The sequence below is a fragment of the Misgurnus anguillicaudatus genome, chromosome 6, assembly GCF_027580225.2.
Source record: "Misgurnus anguillicaudatus chromosome 6, ASM2758022v2, whole genome shotgun sequence".
In the NCBI taxonomy this organism is placed as follows: domain Eukaryota; kingdom Metazoa; phylum Chordata; class Actinopteri; order Cypriniformes; family Cobitidae; genus Misgurnus; species Misgurnus anguillicaudatus.
The window spans coordinates 25,545,238-25,568,874 of NC_073342.2; the positions used below are offsets into that span (position 1 = coordinate 25,545,238).

The 23,637-nt window shown below is 36.8% G+C and overlaps 1 protein-coding gene and 1 long non-coding RNA gene across 4 annotated transcripts in view; one reads left to right on the forward strand and one right to left on the reverse strand.

Annotated features, from left to right (window-relative positions):
• Nucleotides 1-119: 119 nt before the first annotated feature.
• Nucleotides 120-14,069, forward strand: LOC129433620 (uncharacterized). The gene is made up of 3 exons (XR_008640428.2): nt 120-242; nt 698-736; nt 13,933-14,069. It is a non-coding gene; the product is annotated as an uncharacterized lncRNA (long non-coding RNA).
• The window catches only part of gse1a (Gse1 coiled-coil protein a), a 43,806-nt gene continuing 23,153 nt past the window's right edge, over nt 2,985-23,637 (reverse strand). For 2 of the 3 annotated variants that reach the window (XM_055192259.2, XM_055192257.2), the window contains exons 6-16: nt 21,858-22,025; nt 19,848-20,179; nt 14,928-15,237; nt 13,896-14,419; nt 12,392-12,504; nt 10,306-10,579; nt 9,022-9,123; nt 8,582-8,905; nt 8,180-8,446; nt 4,815-4,918; nt 2,985-4,571 (exon numbers count right to left, since the gene is read on the reverse strand). In XM_055192259.2, the coding sequence (XP_055048234.2) occupies nt 4,434-4,571; nt 4,815-4,918; nt 8,180-8,446; nt 8,582-8,905; nt 9,022-9,123; nt 10,306-10,579; nt 12,392-12,504; nt 13,896-14,419; nt 14,928-15,237; nt 19,848-20,179; nt 21,858-22,025 (2,656 nt within the window). In that variant the 3' untranslated portion in view covers nt 2,985-4,433. The remainder of the gene's footprint in view (nt 4,572-4,814; nt 4,919-8,179; nt 8,447-8,581; nt 8,906-9,021; nt 9,124-10,305; nt 10,580-12,391; nt 12,505-13,895; nt 14,420-14,927; nt 15,238-19,847; nt 20,180-21,857; nt 22,026-23,637) is intronic. The other variant, XM_055192258.2, reaches the window with a different exon arrangement.

Below are 23,637 nucleotides of genomic sequence, written 5' to 3' on the forward strand. Positions count from 1 at the left end.
TTTCATGCGGCGATGCGCAGGCCGATTGGAATATGATGTCATAGTATCGCGAGAGCGTCCTAACGAGGCTGTGCTCTTGAATGATAGTCGCGGTACTTTGATGTCAAACACCGATTGGGCTGCGCAGCGACTCATTATTAAGTGAAACCCACCTAGAAACTGTTGCCTGGAATATCTGCGTTGGGAATACAGGGTCATGTGATGCTGGTTCTGGTCACCTCAGCTTTGATTTAAACTGCCAGGTAGGCGAGAGTCTGTACAGGTTGGCAACAAAATGGAAATGATTGCGCATTTCGAGACGCAGTTTTAAAAGCTGAACTGTTTGTAACGCCGTAACGACGCGGAAACATACGCGCGAAAAGGACGCAAAGTTGATAGACGTCCGCGTGCCTGGTCACAGAACGCTATCAAAAATATACTATATAAGTTAGACCCTTAAGAAAATTATCATATTATTATAGGTAAATTGTAGTAAAATATGTATATTACTTTACAACATTTGATCAAAATATTAGCAATATTTTTATATTCAAGATAGCCAACATAAGGCACATTAATTGAGAGACTAAATTGATTTTCACACACAGCACACTGTACTTGCAGTGTTAACATGTAACAGTATTTGTCAACTTATGCATGTTATGCATCTAGCAGATGTTTTATCCAAATGGACTTACAGTGCATTTATTGTTGCCAGGTGATGCTAAGAGTGGACCACTTTAAGACGGCTCAAGAAGTAAGTCTGTACATTGCTGCATAATTCCGGTTTTTCCAAGGAGTTGTTTACCAAAACACCACTAAAGGACATGAAAAACCAGCTGAACCAGATTGGGTGATGTTGATAAAGATGCTTTATGACATAAAATGTTACTGCTATATGAGTGCAAACAATGTAAAACAGGAGAAGGTATGAAAGAGAGTAGCTGACCTGGTAACTAAAATTTCTTCTCAGACCAAATTCATTCAAATAAGAGTTTTGTAGAAAGTTCATATTTAAACATCAACCTCACAACCTATATTTGTATATTTCCCTGCAAAGTCAAAGCGCAGTAGCTACACATTTGGTCAAAATTGAAATAAGGATGGGCTTTTTGACATCTGTTCTGTCTCATGGTTCAATTTTGTCACATTTTAGAGAAACGAGTGTGTCAAGATTGCAGTAATATGTGTGACTGGCTGATGTAAAAATTTTAGGAGCATTTTTCTATTTTAGTGTTTATGTAGTAACTGCACTTAGCCTTTGGAGGGCAGTAATTTCAAGCATTTAGAGCTAAAGACATTTTTTTTTATTAATGCTTCAAAACATTTAGCAATACACAAAACAGACAGAATACACAAAACCTCTACAGGAATGAAAAGATACAAATTATATATATAAAGTTTCATAAATAAAATACGATAACAGAAAGATAAATTAGTACAATAAAAAAATAAATATCAAATAAAAAAAAATATAAAAAAATTAACAGGTTAACATAGGAAAACATTATGAATCAGTGGTAATACAGAAAAAGTCATCATAATATTTCAAAAATCTTTCATTTTTCTTGTTTTTAACAAATTTAAGGGATTTTAGAAAAGTTTCAATATCGATTAGGAAATGTGGAAAGTTAAGCTGCGATTTAGAGAATTTTTGTATGTGAATAAAATATTTTCCAAATAAAATAAAAAATGAACAATGTAATTAATTGGAATATTAGATGGGCCTTCATAGTAGCAAATTATTTCTTTTAACTGGAAGGATTCAAGGTGTTTACTTAAATGAGAAAATACATTTTTCCAAAAATTTTGAGGTTTGTCACAATGAAAAAATAAATGGGTCAGTGTTTCTTCTTTATTTCCTCAAAATGAACAAGAGTTGTCAACATCCATAGATTTTGCCACAGCATCATTCACAGGATATATTTTATGTAAGATCTTAAAATGAATTTCTTTGGACTTATTTGGGATGCAATACTTATGAGGTAACAGCCATGCCTTCTTCCAATCTATGAATTTAATAAAAGATGCCCAATAAAATTGACATCTAGGACTAATTTAGAGCTAAAGACATTAGGTTTGAACCGACAGCCGGATGACGTCAAAGTTTCGCGAGAGCGATTTAAAAGCAAACTCCTCCGTATGATTTCGCAAATCTCTCTCGCGGTACTTTGACGTCATTCGGCTGTCGATTCTTGCGTTGCCGCATGAAGTCGAACAGCCTAAAATATCTACAGGGTCTGTGGAAAATTATTGTTTTTTTTAATTTTATGTATAATTCAATTGGCTTTACAAACCATTTAACTTGCTATTTTAACTACACTCATCAAATTAAGTGATTTCAACTTGTTTAAAGTTAAAGCAACACATCAGCTGAACATAAGTTTAAATGACTTGCAAAGCCAATTTGATTAAATTTAAACATTTAAGGCAGCAAACATTTTTTTTACAGTTTATCTAATGTCTATTTCATTTTGATCCTGATAAAAGGAACATTCACCAAAAATTAAATTTGCTCGTCCTTAGTTCATCCAAGATGTGACATTTTTGTCTTTAGTAGAACAGTAAATATTACCATATTGGTGATTCAAAGTCCACAGGGCCCATTTTGGGTCAAAAAAGCTGATCCATGCAACACAAAATGCATACCCGTGTAATAGCTTAGTTTTGTGTGGCCTTTATCCGTTTTTTGACTTTTAAAGTGAAGGCATCTGTGGACTTACACGTTATTCTGGAAGGGCAGGGGGTGACTAAATTAACCGCAAAGCCCCTTAATGTAGATGTCTCTGTAAGGAATAATTGACGACGGGCCGTTGAATTATTCGAAAATAATGCACACCCAAGGTGGTAATGCGTGCACGATGCTTCTCCACCAATCAGAATAAAGCATTCAACAACCACGTGGTATAAATATACATAATATTTAACAAAAACATAAATGATCAAATAAATACCTACATTTAATTGACAAAAACTGAGTGACTCCTGAAATACGCAGACAGAACTTGAATTTACATTTTCTTTTTTATTCAAATAGGATAAAGAAACAACTGAAAGATCATGTTATCTTAGCTTAACCATGTTTTACTTTCTCAAACAGACCTTGTTTTTGTAGACAAAATATGGCAAGAAATAAGAACATTTCAAACTCGACCTCTTCAGCAGTGATACCAATATAAATAAGTATTTCTACTTTCAACAAATAATATATTAACTTACATTTCATTCCACTAAAAATGACAACTAAAACATTTCACAGTTTTATTTTTTACATTGTTTTGTTTGCCACAACCATTTATGGCAGTTCCTTTTTATTAACTACAAATAGATAAATTTCCATACTTCATCCTTTTTTAAACATCATAAAGTTGCAATACTAACTACAAGGCCTTCATGTCCTTAAATTACAAATAAAGTGGAAATTCATTGTGTTCTTCACTTGTGGCATTGGACATTTCAACATTTCATGATAAAGTGAATTATAAATAGTTTGTTTGGGCTCTTTTGGGTTTTTACAGGAGGTGCTGCTGGAAAAAATGTTTTGTGGCACTAATATCAAAGTATACAAATGCACAACCTGTATCTATGGCAGCTAGGCTGACAGTATAATAATCTTGGCCAAATAACAAATACATAAAGATAATTTTCATAAAAAAGTGTAACAAGCATTATTACAATAAAATACATTAACATCTATGTTATAATAGTTATTATACAGTGTTACCCCATGTTTATTTTAGTGCCTATTTCTGTATTCATCATCGATAATGGGATTCAACTTTAGTTGTGATTAATGCTAAAGTGAATAAAAAAAACTCGTAACACTGGAAAATAGTGCTAGACAACATCCTTATTAATAGACTAAACCAAATGGGCGTAATATTTCCAACGTAACAAACCCAAATATTCCTCCACATATTTTCAACATTCTGACCAGCAGTACCCCATTCACCCTTTCACAAAAAAAGCATTATTTAATTTCCAAATACAGGCCTTTTATAATTAAACATTAAAATAAAAACTTAAAATGTGATTTTGACAATGTTTTACACAATCACATTCCTTTAAGAAACTGTATAAATATTAAAATATTTTAAGTGAATATATATGGAAAAACATATTAGCTACTCATCCCTTCCATAGGGTATGAGAGAATTGCATGTAAGCAGGCGATGCCACCAAATGCAATTATTTCTTCATTTCTATTGGCATTGGTCTTTTAACATCCTCTGTCAGACTTGTACGAGTCAAGTAATGGATATTTATGGTCCTCAGGTGGCTGTTTAGTTTAAAGTCAGATGATCCTGTTTCTGGTGGTAGAGTTTCAAGTGCAGAACATCACAGTGAGGCATCAAACACTGGCACCAGACAATGACCAATAGCTTTGTCTTGTACATATTCTTCCTCATCCTCACTGTCAATCAGTTTCAGTGGTCCATCATAATTTAGGAAGGTCACCTGGGTGAGGGTCCCTTGTAGTAGCCCCTGTGCCAATGAAACAGGGGCATTGCCAAGGATTTTTTCAAGTGCTCTAATTCGGCCTGCATGCGATCTCTCTTTAGTGCCAGATTGTGCTTTTGTGCCATCAGATCCTAAATGAGAGACAATAAAGATATTTTTATAGATTGTACAATAGGGATTAATGGGATACGATGTATTTTAATGGCTAATTGTGATTTGGTTATATAATGCAATTTATCAAATTGATTCGCTTTCAGGATTCTGATTTGCTTAGATGGCCGTGGTTTATCTAAGCGAATCAGAATCCGGGAAGCGAATCTTTTTCATCAATTGTGACCTCCTCACCAAGCTATTATTTGCATTGCATTGCTTACCCTCATGCTCTGAGAAAGCTGCTCGGCTGTCAGCGTGAGATTGTAATGCTGCGTCTCTAGTCGTCTACACTCGCTTTGAAGAACCTGATTCTCCAAACCTCTCTCTGAGAGACAGACAGGAAGAAAAAACAGATGAATAATACAATACCATCAAGCAGAAACGTAACTGTCACACTTAGAGCAAAGAAGCAACCACAAACAAATCAAAGTAGCCAAGAAGAACCATCAATGCAATTCATTGATGCTTAAAAATTCCGTATGGCTGAATAATAAAACAATATAATAATTATCCAAAGAATGCAAAAAATTGATATCCAGTAGTTCTCATAGAGGTCTTCCCGACCCCGAAATGACCCGACGTGCATAAATCATTTTTTAGAAAAGAAAGACTCGAGACAAACCCGAGAAAATTAAACCTGAGTCCGACCCAGGGGCAATTTCTCCCAACTGAACCCGAACGTAAATGGCACCGGTGTCATGAGCAATTCGGTCCCCACTGGCAATTCGGCCCCCTTAGGACACCCGCGTGATTCCATTGGCTGAAAAAACTCCTCATGGGTAGTTTTCTTAGGGCCTTATTAGAATTCCTACAAAATTGCGTTATGATTTATGTAGTTAGAACATTGTTAAAATTACAATTGATGTATTTTAAAGGCGCTCTAAGCGAATCTGTGTGACATTACTTTTTGTTGATGTTTGAACTGTTTTCAAACAAACGGCGCGTAGCTAACTCCTTCCCCTCCCTTCCGTGCTTTCAAGAACGCGCCCAACCCCCAAATCCTTCTTGTCGTTTATTGGCTGGAACACTTTGTTATCGTTTCTGGTGGTAGGTTTGGCCACTTTGTTTTTATTGCAGTTTGTAGAGCCTAGGCTGTCTACAGAGATCGCGTTTTTTTTACAGTTTGATCAGCGGACAGGCAGCAAGCAGATAGTGAGGAGATGTTTGCTGTATGTAACAAAAAATGTTTTATGGTCTAAAACGCATGAATTCGCGTGAATTCGCTTAGAGCACCTTTAAATGATATGTTTCATAGGAGTATATAAATGAGGCTATAGGTGGGAGATCTACACATTGCTTGTGTCATTTTATTATTTAGATTATTATACTGTACCTAGGGGTGGGCGATAAACCGGTAGACATAATTAACCGGTAGAAATTTGTCAACCGGTAGAGATTTTGGACTATCGTTTCTATCGAGGTTACGCGCTCACGTCACGCTCCTGTGCGCGTGCTCGCGAAAACGTAACGTTTGTACACGTATTTAAGCACTGCAGTTTTAAAACAAGTTATTTTAAGCTATTGAAACACAGACAGCTGATCTGTATGCGTGCGTTCTTTATGTGTGTCAGGAGCGGAAAAGTCGCGCAACCGCTGCTTTTTCTGTCTGTGAGGAGCGCGCAAGTCGCGCGACCGCTGCTCATTAAGCTCGTGAGCATTTTCCGCTTTATTGGCCTTAAATACACATATGCGTCAAAATTCCCGTCTTTGCAAGCATCCTCATAAACACGACCAGTTAGGTCTTAAGAGAAAGTAAACAGCTAAAAGAGAAAGCGCATGTGTAACAGTGTTTTGGAGAGGGACTTTGGTCTTAAAGGGGAAGTTACCTAATTTTGCTCCTGTCTGTCACTCGTGTTAATCAAACAGCATTGAGAGAAAATCTCTCACTGCTCCTGATTAAATCACTTTTCTACCTTAAATAAAATATATATAGGCCTATACATACATGAATAATTTTTTATTATCATTCTCATATCATTCACTGTTTATCTTCAGAGAGCTTGAGTTTTGTTTGTATTTATCTTCTTTCTATGCTTGTATATGTTTTTTTGTGAGAATTATGAACATTTCTATGGTATTAAAGATTTAAACCTTATTAAAACATACAAAAAACTCTACCGTGATACATATCGTTATCATGATATAAAATTAATCCTATCGTGATAGAAGATTTTGGTCATATCGCCCACCCCTAACTGTACCCTTTCCACATTTGTACTGTGTAAAGTTAATAAATTACTTATACAAAACATGATTACTACACAGCTGAATTACACTTTAAAATGATAATTTATAAGCCATGATTACTACACTTTTACGATTAAATAAAAAATAAATTTTGTAAGGTATGTTAATAATTTACAAAAATAAAAGTATTGTTTTTGTAAAGCAGACAATGACACAAAAGTACTGACGTGTCTGCAACATGAATATTAGTTTATTATATAATTTTTTTGTTAACTTTTATTTAAAAATTGTATGCTTCTATTTTGTACAACATAATTAGCTTGCTAGACCGTTAACGCAGACGAGATATCGCAATGACAAATGTTTGACCAGGCATTAGCGCTAGGTAACAATCGGGGTCCTAGGGGAGACCGAATTTCTCATGACAACGGCATATGTGCAGTATGCAGACGATGACACCAAGGTACTCGCTAAAATATGCATTCGAAACATAGACTGTAAAAAAGATGCACGATGCTCCGTCGCTTCCTTCCATTGTAATGAATTGAAAGCAAAATGTCAAAATATGGGCGCTGCCATGTTACGCAAAAACATCAATTTGGAGCCAGGGCATGCGCAGAAGAAATTGTCCGTGGACCTCGGAGGTGGAGCAGCGGTATCAAACTTCCGCCCAAACGCTTGCGCGCCAAATTCAAGTACGCCCCTTGAACGTCTCATTTGACTGGTAAGTTAAGTAAGTTAAATACTCATTAAAAACAAATTTTGTTGGTGTGTTTAAAATAACACAGAAATCGAAAATGAATAGTTGGTTATATCTTAAGAGTCAAGAGTCAAGAAGCTGTCAAGCACAAATGTCAATCATCGACACGCCCAGTTTCTAAAAATAAAACTTATCACAAAAATTAACAATTTAACACATATCAGTGTGATAACAATGATCTTAAAGGACCAAAACCATATTTCGGAAACTTTTATTGCAAAATTTATTTTTTTATTTTGATCCGAGTCTCATTCGTTTGCATGGAGAGGGCGGGGTTTATGACTTTTACTGCAGCCAGCTACCAGGGGTGATCAAAGAGTCAGCAGCTTCACTTTTTAAGATGTATGAGGCACACCCGATTCGAAATTGATCGACAGGTCTGGCCCAATGATAGTTAGCCTACAGCCAGCCACCAGAAGTTGCAATCGCTGTTGGCAAACAGAGGAGGGGTTGGAAAAGGACTCGATGCACAAACGCAAAACAGTTCGGGTCTTCTTGGGTTTGTTTATTGTTTACACTTATTTTAAATTACCCAAGGCCGCAAATAATATACCCAACCCGTGTCCGAGGCAAAGTGAAACTTTTAAATGCGCTCGGGTTGGACCTCGGTTTTCGGGATCTCTAGTTCTCATAACTCACCTTCCATATACTCCTCATATGCTTCAAATATCGCTTCAATTCCTTTCCACTTGGGACTGAAAGACTCCTCTTCATCATCCTCATCTGTACTGACACCCTCTTCGGCTGAAAGGTCCTGCCTCACACCTGGAGATTCGTGGCGGGTTGGCATATGGCTGGAATGGCCATTGGTGTGTGTTTGAGGAAGCTTGTTGACTGCCCTCTGGAGGCCTGGAGGCGGATGTGATGCATTGTCGAACTGCTCATTGGCACCTACATTGGCACCTGCTGGAAAATACATACAAAAAACATACTGAGCACAAATCCAATTTGATGATCAAACTTTTTGGTTTATTATATAAGAAAAGAAAGGTTTTGTGTTTGTACACCTAAATCGGAGCTTGCCTGTGGACTAAATCTCACCTTTCTGTTTCTGTTGTGGTATTTGAGTGGACTGCAATACAGACTGATGAAAGTGCTGAGCAAACTCCTCTGGGTTTATGTTCTCCCACATCCTGAGGCTGCCATTCACACCATTCAGCCCAGAAGGGTGATCCTTCGGTCGGGCGAGGGGCGGGAGAGCGCTGGCCTGCAGGCTTGGAACCCTTCTGATGGGGGACGCCTCCTTGGATTGGCTTTGAGCATTGAGAGGAGCAAGCGGTGGAGGGTCCTCAAATCGAAGTTTGTCAGGTGAACGATTCACGGGTTCAGGGTGACCATTACTAGTTGACTGACTGGGTGAAGAAGCTGTACAATAAAACACAGATGTCGGTATAGTCGGTCAGGGTCCACAATTACAACAGACAAAACAACGAACACGTGAGCATTGCTACTTGGAAACTTGTATTTGGGTATTTGCTTACCTGACGGGCTGGAACAGGACGTATCTGAAGCGTATCTCATTGTGTCCAGCGTTACGTTTTTCTGCTTAATGGCTTCCAGCAAGGTTATGATCTTCTCATTTTCTGAGAAAAAAAACAAGAACTTATTTTAATACACATAGACAACAACTTAATGAACTTAATGTACACACTTTAAAAAAATTCTGGGAAATTTTCAACCCAGTATTGGGTCAAAACGGGATGAACCCAAACCAATGGGCTGTAATTTAACATATGCCAAGTTGTTTCAACCCAAATTGCTAGGTTGTTTTAACTCGCTGGGTGAAATATAAACATTTTCTGGGTTAATTTAACCAAACGTCTGCGTTTGTCCCTTTTTGACCCAATGATGGGTTGAAAAGAAATAATCTAAAAATTCTTTATTTAAGATGCTTTTTCTTGATGAGCGAAACGACCCAAGAAAATAAGTCTAGTTTTTAGACCATTTTATGCACAATATCACTTAAATTTGATATTTTTGGTCTAAAAACTAGACTTATTTTCTTGGGTCGTTTTGCTCATCAAGAAAAAGCATTTTAATTTAATAATTTTTAGATATTTTTACTGAAAGCAAGTAATATTTTTCAAAACAAGATTTTTTTTTTTCTTGAAAATCATTTTTTGCAGTGTATTTGCAAAACAAGCAAAAAAATATGCCAATGGAATAAGACATTTTTTCTTTTTTTTACTTAATACAAGAAACATTTCTTATTCCATTGGCTTGTTTTTAGCACAAATCTGCTTAAATTTGTCATGTTTGTACACTGCAAAAAATATTTTTTTTCAAGAAATATTGTCTTAGTATTTTTGTCTTGTTTTGAGTAAAAATTCTTAAATGAAGATTATTTTTCTTGATGAGCGAAGCGACCCAAGAAAATAAGTCTAGTTTTTAGACCAAAAATTTCAAATTTAAGTGATAAAACAAGCAAAAAAAATCTGCCAATGGGGTAAGCAAAATTTTCTTGAATTCAGTGTTTAAGAAAAATTTTCACGATTTTTTTGCTTACCCCATTGTCAGATTTTTTTTGCTTGTTTTATGCACAAAATCCCTTAAATTAGATATTTTTGGTCTAAAAACTAGACTTATTATCTTGGGTCGTTTTGCTCATTAAGAAAAAGCATCTTAATTTAAGAATTTTTAGATATTTTTACTGAAAACAAGACAAAAATACTAAAAAAGTTTTTCTTAAAAATCGTTTTTTTGCAGTGTAGCTTCCCAACACTGGAGGTATGGCAGTATTTGATGGTTTCTAGATGTGTACGTACCTTTCCTCTCCTCCACGCTAATGTGGTTCAGGCTAAACATACTGAGGAACTGTTTCTTGTCCTCAAGTTCAGCTGTGTTGTCCATCTCCTCAGGAGTGAAACGTGTGGTGAGCGGAGGTTGGGGAGGAGAGGGGGTCTTCCGTTTGTTCTGCACCAATGGAGGCGAAGGGCTTCTCTCCTGCATGAGTCTTCGTCTCCTCTTCCTCTTCTTCTCCAGGAGCTCATCTCGCTTGGAGAGAGTGGCCAGTCCAAACGAATTCAGAAAGTCCATTTTCTGTACAGAGAGGAAAACGATGAGGGGCTCATCCTGTATATGTAGCTCAAATAGCGGAGCAATGCTTTAGCAGGGCAAAAGGCCATGGGTTCAATCTCAGGTAACACATACAGATAAAATTCAATTCAATTTTATTTATATAGCGCTTTTCAAAATTGTTTAATTGTTTCAAATCAGCTTTACATTAATGGATGCAGGAAAAAACACAGAAAAAAGTATGGACAACATAAGCAGCAGAATACAGCGGCTAAGATTAAACCGTACTAGTGAGCGTAGTAATAATGTAACGTATAGAAGAGGGTGCTAAGTTAAGCCAATGTCAGCTGACTACCAGGGGTTGAAAAAAAGGTATATTGGTTCTAATACACTCTTTGCTTTGAAAAAAGTGTCTGGTAAATGCATGAATGACAATGAGACAGATGTTTATAAGTTAAACTTTAAGTGTAAACATTTTAAATAGCAAAATGGGAGTCAGATAATTTGCATTAGAAATGCAATCAATTTATCGTATATACCCGAATATAAGATGAGGTTTTTGTACTAAAAATAGACTGAAAATGGGGGGGGGGGGTCGTCTTATATTCGCGATATAGACAAAATCCTGGGGAAACAGTAGAGGGCGCCAACTAGATTAAATGTGTTTGATTAACAGATGTTTATTTTCTATGGTATCTTCACAGTACCACAGTTACATACATACATGGGCCTACATAATTATTGCATTTTTGTGGAAAGGTTATTCATGTTTTGTCACGTATTCATTCATTTCTGTACTCATTCCTTGACAGAGTGCACTTTATTTTGTGACAAATTAATCCAAATATTTAATGAATTGTGTTAAGACGTTTTTCCAACGAATTATCACTAGAATTTTCAATTAAAATTATTTTCTTTTGAAAACCAGATTTTTTCCACAAAATCTCTTTTTTTTCCAAAAATAAGTCTGGAAAATGGGGGATCGTCTAATATTCAGGGTCGTCTTATATACGGTATATACGGTATTAAAGGGATAGTTTGCCCAAAAATGAAAATGGGCAAACCTGTATTAATTTCTTAGTTCTGCTAAAATAAAGAAATAAATGTTTGTAACCAATTTTGACTTCCATAGTAGTATTTTCTTACTATGGAAGTCAATGGTGCTTTTCTTTCCTGCTTTAAAACAAATATCTTCCTTTTTGTTCAGCAGAACAAGAACATTTATGCAAGTTTGGAACAACACAAAGGTGAGTAAATGATGACAGGATTTTCATTTTGGGGTAAACTATCCCTTTAACTCTTTTTTTTTTTTTAAGTTGCCAGCCAGCACCAGCATTTTTCATGATTCTCACAAAAGTTTAATGCCTTCCAGAAAAAATTCCTTCTTTAAATATATAAACATACAATATATCAAATGAAAGACCAGACCCTCTCCTTTCAAACAAAAAAAAATTTCTCTTTTTATTACCTCTAAAATATGGGTAGGTTTCTTTAAAAATACCCAATTTTTGAGCAAAAAGCTGAGATAATTGCATTTTTGTGACGGACTTTGATAGAGATCAGATTCAGAGCGATGATCAAAACATACACGGAGTTGTTTTTGTTTGGGTTGCTTCCGGGTTTTAAAAGTTGGGGAAGATCGCCACCTGCTGGATAATAGCCAAAATACATTGCCGGAAAAACTTGTCATTGGCAGGGAAGCGTTTTCTCTTAATTGACGAGTTAACTCGTCAATGGCGGGGAAAGAGTTAAGAAACAGTTCAGGAAGGGACCATTCGGTAGTCTTTTAACCAAAAGTGTCCACATGGGTAATTGTAAAAATCGAAAATGCTTTACCTCTTTAGATGCATCCAGTTTGAGAGGAGGTTGCTGAGCAACTCTTCTCAGGTGGGATCGAACCTCTTCTTCATCACTCTCATCATAGGAGTCCTCCAATTCATAATAATAACCTGAAACAAGAAGATTGTAGTCATTTAAACACACCAGAAAGATGGATGGATCAATCCCAAACTATTCAATGTTTAAAGGGATAGTTCACCAAGTTCGGCCATATATTGTCTATACTAACAAACCATACATCAATGGAAAGCTTATTAATGCATCTTTTAAATGTATACATTTCAATTTTAAAAAATTGACCCTTGTGACTGATTTTGTGATCCAGGGTCACATACTAATGGCTGTTAATCGGTGCATTACTATCCCTGTCCACCTAGTATGTCTACTATCTGCATCAACCTTGGGGGATTGGTGCATTTTCTTTAAATAATCCAGATAATTTACTCACCACCATGTCATCCAAAATGTTGATGTCTTTCTTTGTTCAGTCAAGAAGAAATTATGTTTTTTGAGGAAAACATTCCAGGATTTTTCTTATTTTAATGGACTTTAATGGACCCCAACACTTAACAGTTTTAATGCAGTATAAAATTGCAGTTTTAAAGGACTCTAAACGATCTCAAACGAGGCATAAGAGTCTTTTCTAGCGAAATGATTGTCATTTTTGGCAAGAAAAAGAAAAAATATTCACTTTTAAACCACAACTTCTCTTCTTCCTCCGGCTGTGTGACGTGCCAGCGCGACCTCACGAAATTGCGTAATGACGTCGAAAGGTCACGTGTTACATATATGAAATGCAGACCATTTTAAACAATAAACTGACACAAAGACATTAATTAGTATCATTCCACATACAACAACGTCGAAAACGGTTCTCTTTCTCCACACTTGTAAACACTGGGGCGTAGTTTCGATACGTCATCCGTGACCTCTTGACGTGACGACATATTACGTGAAGTCGCGCTGGCGCGTCACACGACAGGAGAAAGACGAGAAGTTGTGGTTTAAAAGTGCATATTTTTTCTTTATCTTGCCAAAAATTACAATCATTTCGCTAGATAAGACCCTTATGCTTCATTTGAGATCGTTTAGAGTCCTTTGAAACTGCAATTTTAAACTGCATTAAAACTGTCAAGTGTTGGGGTCCATTAAAGTCCATTAAAATGTGATAAATCATGGAATGTTTTCCTCAAAAAACATAATTTCTTTTCGACTGAACAAAAAAAGACATCAACATTTTGGATGACATGGTGGTGAGTATATTTAAATTATCAGTTTTTTTTAAGAAAATGGACTAATCCTTTAAACTTTGACTGTGCATAACTTTTTGATCAGATTATTGCAAACTATTGAAATATGGGCTTTTGCAATATTTTGATCATTTCGATATATCTTGCACCCCCATTTTTTGGGGAGGGCGACAATGTGATCCATCGTTTAAAGAACAACCACTGCATTTATGTTATAGCTTGTTCTTCAACACTTTCAATATCCAACATACCTTTTTCTCTAGCTTCTCTGCGTTTTCTTTCCTCCAGGTCTAGCTTGCTCACCAGCCTCCTGTGCTGCTGAAGAGCCTGGTCGTACACCATCATAGGGTCTGACCTTTCCACCGCCGGCCCTTGAGAACCTGGCCCCTGGGTTTGCCTGTGGTCTCCAGGTCCAGATTGAGAGAAGAAGGTCCTCTGATGGCTCAAAAAGCTTCTGGTGGACTTCTCCAGCTCTGCCAGGTATTTACCAGAATCGATGAGATTGTTCACCTGCATGGATGAGTTCTTTTCAGGGCCGCTTTGCTGCCTGGGCTCATCTTCGGGGGGTTTCGGTTTGGTGTGGGCTGAGAAGGGATGGATGTGGGACAGGGGCCGATCGGAGCTGATGAGGGATACGGGGTTCCAAAGAGTACTGGCAGTGGGAGGGGATGGGCGGTGGTCTCGAGGCGGAGGTTTCGGGGATATTAGAGGTGGTGGTGCCCCCAGTGGTGGAGGTAGGTCTCTGACACCCACGTCATTATAGTGTGTGCCGTACCTGATGTGGGAAAACATTTCTGTTAAAGCACCAGAAGAGGGCAGTATGCTGATACACATTGGCTACGTTTACACAGTCAGTATTTGGTATTGACTTCTGGGAGTGCCTTCCTTTCCTGAGAAATCAATCTTTGAAGTGTCATGATGTCACGATGACCTCAAACATCTCATGACACCACAAGACATCTTATAATGGACTAAGCTTGATTAACAGCAAAAAACACTTTACAGACGCCTTTATCCACAGCGTTAGGGCTCAAACCCATGACCTTTGTTTTGCTAATGCATTGCGCTACCGATCAATCTACAGGAACAGGTAGTGCAATAACTAAGGCACCAAAACAATGCTGTTTTCCCAATTTTTAACCCATTCAGACCCTGCGTCCGTCCACTGAAATGGACATCACATGTTTTGTGGTTCAAACTATAAAATAAGGCATACTGATTAAACACCTGAAAATCAGGTCTAAATTATTAAATCAATCAAGATACAACACATTATCACCCACCTTTGTAGTTCTCTGTGTGGTTCTGTTGGTTCTGTGGGCCGACCGAGATCCAGATGCTTCTCCTTAACTTGCTGATGAAACTCTGATGGCACCTGTCGATCCAACTTCTCCACCTTAAGTGGTCTCGGTCTGGCCAGCCACCTGTCCTCTTCTTCTTGTCGCTGAGGCCTCATTGGGGTAACCATGGACTGATGGGCTTTTCCAGAACCGGATCCAAACTGGACCCCTGAGGCTGAGATGGATGGTGGACCTCCTGTGGTTGGGTATGGACCAGGCTGATGCATGAGCAATGACGTTTCTTTGGCTTTGTCTGGAAACAAATAAAAGAGGTTTACGTTTACTGGAAAAATTTAACAAGAAACACTAGCTGTCAAAAGTTTAGGGTCACTTGATTGAAATTTTGAGTATAGATGTGAAATTATTACGTTGTGCCAACATCATAACAATTTTTTTTTTAATTAATATAAATGTTTTATAAAGATAACTTAAATGATGTAATGATGAAAAAGCAGCCAATTAGAGTCCAGAATATACATTTTATCAAATTATAAGCAAAGGTGAAGATTGGTAAGGGTTAATTTACAGTATAGGCAGCCAGTTGTTAGAAATACAGTACTGTGCAAAAGTCTTATAGTACATTTACACAGACAGAAGCGTTAACGCTTGACGGAAGGCTTGTCTGAAGTGTAGCCAACAGCCAATCACAGTGACCGCTACACATGCTCCGGTCTTCCATAAACGTAATTGGCTGGCTTTGCCTATGTTTTTGCATAAGGCGATCTGATTGGCTGACGCACGCGTTGCCGCTTGAAAAGTTGAGAAATGTTCAACTTTTGATGCTAGCAACGGCAGTGACGCAGCACCGACGAATACACAATTCAGTTCGGCAACCCTTTACGTCAACCATTAAAAGTGAATGGGAAGCGTTAACGCTTACAACCCGTGTGAACGTACCGTTAGGCCACTACCAGCTTTGTTTTTTAGTTTTAATGTCCATCTATATTTCTTTTTTATAAAGATACAAACAGAAAATGCAGGAAATATGTACACAACATTAAAACCAAAAAATGTTCAGAACTAAATGTCTTCTTCAGGCGTCGGTCAGTATTCAGGGTTCCAACTTTAAGTCAAATGCCAAATTCACTGCCTTCACTTTTTTACTAAGTATTTTTGTCTTGTTTTCAGTAAAAATATCAAAAAATTCTTAAATAAAAATGGGCAAAATGACCTAGAAAAATAAGTCTAGTTTTTAGACAAAAAATATAAAATTTAAGCTAATTTGTTCTTAAAACAAGCAAAAAAAAATCGGCCAATGGAATAAGAAAAAAATTTCTTGAATTAAGTGTTTATGAAAAAGTAAACTTATTTCAAGAAAAATTTCTTATTCCATTGGCTGAGTTTTTTTTTGTGCATGTTTTAAGCACAAATTCGCTTACATTTTATATTTTTTATTAATAACTTATTTTCCAAAGTCATTTTGCTCATCAAGAAAATAAATACATCTTAATTTAAAGGAATATTCCATTTTCTTAAAAGAAAAATCCAGATAATTTATTCACCACCATGTCATCCAAAATGTTGATGTCTTTCTTTGTTCAGTCGAGAAGAAATTATGTTTTTTGAGAAAACATTGCAGGATTTTTCTCATTTTAATGGACTTTAATGGACACCAACATTTAATACTTAACTCAACACTTAACAGTTTTTTTTTACGGAGTTTCAAATGACTATAAACAATCCCAAACGAGGCATAAGGGTCTTATCTAGCGAAACGATTGTCATTTTTGACAAGAAAAATAAAAAATATGCTCTTTTAAACCACAACTTCTCGTCTAGGTCCGGTCCAGTGCGACCTAACGTAAATGCGTAGTGACGTAGGGAGGTCACGTGTTACATATATAAAACGCACATTTGCGGACCATTGTAAACAATAAACTGCCACAAAGACATTAATTAGTATCAGTTGACATACAACAACGTCAGAACGGTCCTCTTTCAACACACTTGTAAACACTGGGGCGGAGTTTCGCGTTCGTCCTCTGTGACCTCTTGACGTCATGACGTATTGTGTGGGGTCAGCTGGCGCATCACGACCAGATCTATACAAGAAGTTGTGCTTTAAAAGTGTATATTTGTTATTTTTCTTGTCGAAAATGACAATCGTTTCGCTAGATAAGACCCTTATGCCTCGTTTGGGATTGTTTATAGTCATTTGAAACTCCGTTGAAAAAAACTGTTACGTGTTAAGTATTAATTGTTGGTGTCTATTAAAGTCCATTAAAATGAGAAAAATCCTGGAATGTTCTCCTCAAAAAACATAACCTCCTCTCGACCGAACAAAGAAAGACATCAACACCCTGGATGACATGGTGGTGAGTAAATTATCAGGATTTTTTTTTTAAGAAAATGGAATATTCCCTTAAGTATTGTTAGATATTTTTACCTAAAACAGGACAGTTAAGTCATATTTTGCAGTGAACTGACTAAAAAGATGAATTTCCATGTCCTATGTCCGGGATGCGGTGAGCGTGGATAATGTAGTGTGCACCTGAGTTCATAAAGATGTAGCATAAATGCATGAAATTAATATAGGCCTACTGTGCCAATAAACAGCTATTCAAATTGTGGTTAGCGGAGGCTTGGACCCGGAAATGGTATTTCTTAAATGTTAAGTCCTAAAGTCATTCTATTAAAATTAGAAATTAGGATTTAATTTCATTTAGTTAGAAGAGTTTCCCTAAATACTTGACACTTTAACTTACAGACAGTACTTTATACTGTTTTTAATACTACATACAAATGTCCTGTATTTTCTGGTTGTATTCTAACACCGAGACTGAGAAAATAACTATATATGATCACTATACCTTTGCAAAAACAACAAATCTAATGGTGGCATGGTGGCCTAAGAAGGGTCTTATTTTGCAATAACAACTGCTGCCTGTACACAGCTATCCCGCATATTACACAGCTATCTACGTCATAAGTAAGGCAAGGAATGTTAAATATTAATTTGAAAATATTTTATTTGCTCATTTAAAAGAAAGCAGACCTTCCACGAGGAAAACCAGTTTACTTTCAGTTTTAAGATAAGACAAGACTTTCAAAAGTCACAAAAGACATATTAAGAGACATATTTATTATATTTCATTTTTGTATATTAAACTGTATCTGGGTGATTCTCACGAAACCATTGAAACACCACGGCACTAATGATTTTAGCTTTAAAATGTGTAATATAGTAACATTAAAAAGCCTCAGAATTAACACAATACTGTGTTCTACCTTGCACTAATGTGTGATTTCAACATAAGAATTTATAATTGTAAATTTTGTCTCATTTTCTGCTGAAATTCTCATTACCGCAATGTGTCTGGCTGTGTTTGAACATGCGTTATGTTGTAATTTAATCAAATTAACACAAAAATATTAAGAAAAAAAAATTGATGTTTTGCTAGACTACTTTAGATGACAGAAAAAATATTTACTGAATATTCATGTATAATAATAATAAAGAAAAATGAGGAAAATGATGTGTCCATGCCTGATGTTCTCATCCTCCGCAACACTTTTTGAGAACAGTTTAAGCACACATACAGAATTTTAATAAAGTTTGATTTTGAGTGACCAAGCACATGGACCAGTTACTTCAAGATGGCTACCAGGTAAGATCATTTTTTTACAGTTAATTTGAAATATTGTCTTGTCAGAATGCTAACACGACATTTTGATTATCATTACCGCAACAGATGCTTATTAAATGTTAATTTAATCAATAGAAGCATAATACTTTGATTTTAAATGCATGTGCAGAATCTCCAAATTATGTTCTTTCAGGTTTGTCATGTCATTTTGAAAATATGTCAGTGTTGATGTTTTCTGACTGTTGCGGTAATGAGATTTTTTTAGGACAAATTTTTTAAATTATGTTACAAAAAGTGTTAAATGATAAGTAAAAGTTTTTAAATTAATGTTCCCATTTACTCCAGACTTTGTTTTTCAATGTCTGGTGGGAAAAAAGTAAATTTAAGCAATTTTTACATTTTCATGCTTGACATTTTTAAAACCAAGTTTTCGTGAGAATCACCCATCTGTCAAAATGATTTGCAGCATCTGGATTACATTGTTTTATTAGTTTTAAGTGGTTGTGGAATAACTGTAACTGACTGGCCAATCAGAATCAAGCATTCCAACGAGCCGTGTAAAAATGAAATATAATTTATATTTATTTTAGATTTTGTTGTCAAAGCATAATTCCCAAAGATACATCAGTGTTATTTAATAAACAAAAAATGAAAAACTTTATTTTAACTGTGTGGCTGAATATTTTCACAAGAAGAGAAGAAGAAGAATAGTTTAACAGATAAAGGGTGTGGATTTCTATTGAGCACTTTGTGAACTTTCGATGAAGGTTCAAAGATATAAATTAAAGACGAGAAGGAAGTGAATATAATTGATCCTAAAACAAAAAAAAAAGAGTTTTATGATGTACACGGGCGTTATTATACCGGATCACAGGTTTCACCTGAACATCCTCATTCCTGGGTTGCTATACTATTATGCGAAACAAACCTTGTGACTTTTTCTGCTTGTACTATTACAAAACAAATTTGTTTAACAGTAGCATGATTCATCAGACTACTGTATTTTTTTAATTGCTCAGTGATAACCTTTAGCAATGGAAATAGAGGTTACTTCAAATAGCGCACACTACAGGTGAAATTGGACTTTTGTTTAAGATTTTCCATGCACAAAGTTGACCAAGATGTCATATGATAACTTTTACAGTCCTAAGATGTCTTTGCAAAAAATCCCCTTTTAACAGCAGATGTTTGGGCGATTCAAGTCAGAATTTTCCTATGTGGGTGAATAAGTGCATCATGAATATTGTGTTCTCCAGATCGCAGCGTACAAACATACCCGTTTTATTACCAGCGAGTCTGTCTTCCAGCTTGGCTCTGTCCTTCACCGGCTGCCGGTGCGAATACGGATGAGACAGCGAGTGAGAGTTCCCGTGAGAGATTGAGCGTTGGGGCTCGTGGCTCAGGTGGCGACTCTCCATCGCCTTGACCGCCTGGATCTCTCTCGCCCTCTCTTTTTTAATCTCGATCTCTCGTCCCGTCTCTCTCTCTCTCTCTTTGTCCCTCTGCACCTCGCGCTCCCACTGCCGCTCCCGTTCGATTTCACGCGTTCTCTCTTTATCTCGTTCCCTTTCTCTCTCCTGCTGGCGAAGATCTTCTTCCATCTGCAGCCTGTGGAGGGTCGAAACACACACGCATGCACAAATGGTGTGAGATGCAACACTCTCGACAGGAACAAAAGTGAATACACTCAGCGAGAACACAAGGGAGTGTTGATGATGTTTGGTACGGAGCATGAAGAGCACAGCGAGTCAAGGTGGCACGCGTATATGTTTTCATTTAAAAGCGAATTATAGTACTGGGTATTTTTATCAACCCATAAGAATTCCAACCTATGACCTTGGTGTAGTTATGCGCTTTATAACTATATGGGTGGCATAAATGGTTTTTACACTTGGTAACCTCTTTTGTTTTAGCTATCCAATTATGTGTATACATACAAAATGTGAACAGACATTGTTCAGAGACACATACAGACACTTAACTCCTTTTAAACTAAAGTACGTACGCTTCATAATAACCCACATGAGACCACAACATAGATGAATGGAGCAAGCGTGAAGCTCCAACGCTAACTGCCATATGTTAATCGCTATTTTTATAACTCTCTGATATTTCTAAGATTCCCATGAGCATGAGATCCCTTTAATATATAATAACAGTATAATAATTATCTTTTTAATCTGTTCATTATTTAACCCTATGTAGTAAAGAATCTTAGGTAGGCAAAGCTTATTTTTTACGTTCCTTTAGGAATAGGGCAAAAATGCCTTAAAGGAATAGTTTACCCAAAAATGACAATTCTGTCATCCTTTACTCAATTTACTCTAATGCCACGTACACACCAAACGCGGGGCATTGTGTTACTCGCTCTATATTACTTGCTGGATTTAACTTTGTGTCATGCAAATTTTTCGCTTGAGTTGAATATTTTTAACTTGTATATGTAATATTTTTAAATTTAAACATGCCGGCCATATCACGTCATTCGCATCGCCCCACGCGAGGACGCATCTGATCGCGTCTTTGCATTGACTTTGTATGTTATCTACTCGTGCAAATCGTTGAACTCGCATCTGGTGTGAACCCACAGTAACATTTTGGAGCACCATTGACTTCCATAGTATTGCACAGTAACTGCTTGATTACAAATATCTTCATTTATGTTCAGCAGAACAAATACATTTATACAGGTTAAGGGTGAGTAAATTAAATTTTTATTTAATCTTTGGGTGAACTATCCCTTTAATAACTAAATTTGCATATTTTAAAATATTGCAGACCTACATGTTTTTTTTTTTTTTGCAGTTGGTATTGCTAACACATATATATGTATATATATTTGCAATAATACCATGTATTTCATAAGCTTTATTTTTAATATGTCTATCCTGTCTGCAATAATACGCATTTACTGTGAAGATGCTTTGCAAAACAGTAAAAAGCGATGTAGAAATAAATTTGAATCGAATAATTTTGACTTAAACGAAATAACAGCGCTTATAAGAAAACAAAAGATTTTTTGCTAAAACAGTGATAACAATAAGTAACAAATCATTCAATATTCAAATATTTCCAAATATTATTGCTGCTGATTTCTGAATCAAGTCTTGTCCTCTTTGCGGCTCAAAAGCAAAAAGACGTTGTTAGATTGATATTTAGTGTGTTTATATGAAATAAATCAATCACATCAATATATATTTTTTTGCATCAATAATCTAGTGGCTTTGAAACACTATAATTGTTCATTATTCATTTAAAAAAAGCGTGTGTGGCTACATATATTTACCTCTCCGAGTGTAGGGCTGAGAGCGACTGGTGTGCGATGTCACCAGGGTAAAAGACGCCCGGCACTGGCAGGTGAACAGCAGAGGGGTGCAAGGCTGGCAGGGCTCCCCCTTCGGGAAGCTGATGGTAATACGAGCGGAGGGCAGATAGATTGTAGTAGTCTTCCATCCTGACAAACCACAGGAAGCAAAGAGAGAACAGCAGTTCATTAGTGCCTCCATAAATAACTCACTCGTTTATTAACCTGTGGCCTTCTGAAATTAACATTACAAGCTATTTCTGTTACTGCTGCTATATCACCTCCACTGACTTCCACAAAGAGACATGCTGAGTGTTATTTATGCCAAATAAGGGAACAAATTCACAGATTCGGTGAAGAGGTTAGCCAATCATAATGGAGGTCATTTAGACTACACATTCAGTTTACGATAGTTTCTGTCATGATAGTTTCACTCCAAAGTTCCTCTTGTGTTGTATACAAAAAAGACACTTTAAACTACATGTTCCTTTCTGACCAATCATTGTTTGCCGTCTTTTACGAAGTGTGTGATTTCATTGAGAAGGCGGGACTAGCGGCTGACTGCCGGAAACTAAAGCATAAACAAATATCGTCACCTTTGCCATCGTTAACTAAGTGTGTGATGTCATTGAGAAGGCGGGACTAGCGACTGACTGCCGGAAACTAAAGCATAAACAATATCGCCATGATTGCAGTCTTTAACTAAGTGTGTGATGTCATTGAGAAGGCGGGACTAGCGACTGACTGCCGGAAACTAAAGCATAAACAATATCGCCATGATTGCAGTCTTTAACTAAGTGTGTGATGTCATTGAGAAGGCGGGAATAGCGACTGACTTCCGGAAACTACAGCATAAACAAATACCGTCACGATTGCCATCGTTAACTAAGTGTGTGATGTCATTGAGAAGGCGGGACTAGCGGCTGACTGCCAGAAACTAAAGCATAAACAATATCGCCACGATTGCCGTCTTTAACTAAGTGTGTGATGTCATTGAGAAGGTGGGAATAGCGACTGACTTCCGGAAACTACAGCATAAACAAATATCGTCACGATTGCCATCGTTAACTAAGTGTGTGATGTCATTAAGAAGGAGGGACTAGTGACTGACTTCCGAAAACTACAGCATAAACAAATATCGTCACGATTGCCATCGTTAACTGAATTGTGTGATGTCATTGAGAAGGCTTGACTAGCGACTGACTTTCGGAAACTACAGCATAACCAAATATCGCCATAATTGCCGTCTTTAACAAAGTGTGTGATGTCATTGAGAAGGCGGGCCTAGCTACTGACTTCCAGAAACTACAGCTTAACCAAATATTGTCACAATTGCCGTCTTTAACGAAGTGTGTGATGTCATTAAGAATGCGGGACTAGCGTCTGACTTCCGGAAACTACAGCATAAACAAATATCGTCATGATTGCCATCGTTAACGAAGTGTGTGATGTCATTGAGAAGGCGGGACTAGCGACTGAATTTCGGAAACTACAGCATAAACAAATATCGTCACAATTGCAGTCTTTAACGAAGTGTGTGATGTCATTGAGAAGGCGGGACTAGCGACTGAATTCCGGAAACTACAGCATAAACAAGTATCGTCACGATTGCCGTCTTTAACTAAGTGTGTGATGTCATTGAGAAGGCGGGACTAGCGACTGAATTCCGGAAAATACAACATAAACAAATATCGTCACAATTGCAGTCTTTAACAAAGTGTGTGATGTCATTGAAAAGGCGGGACTAGAAACTGACTTCTGG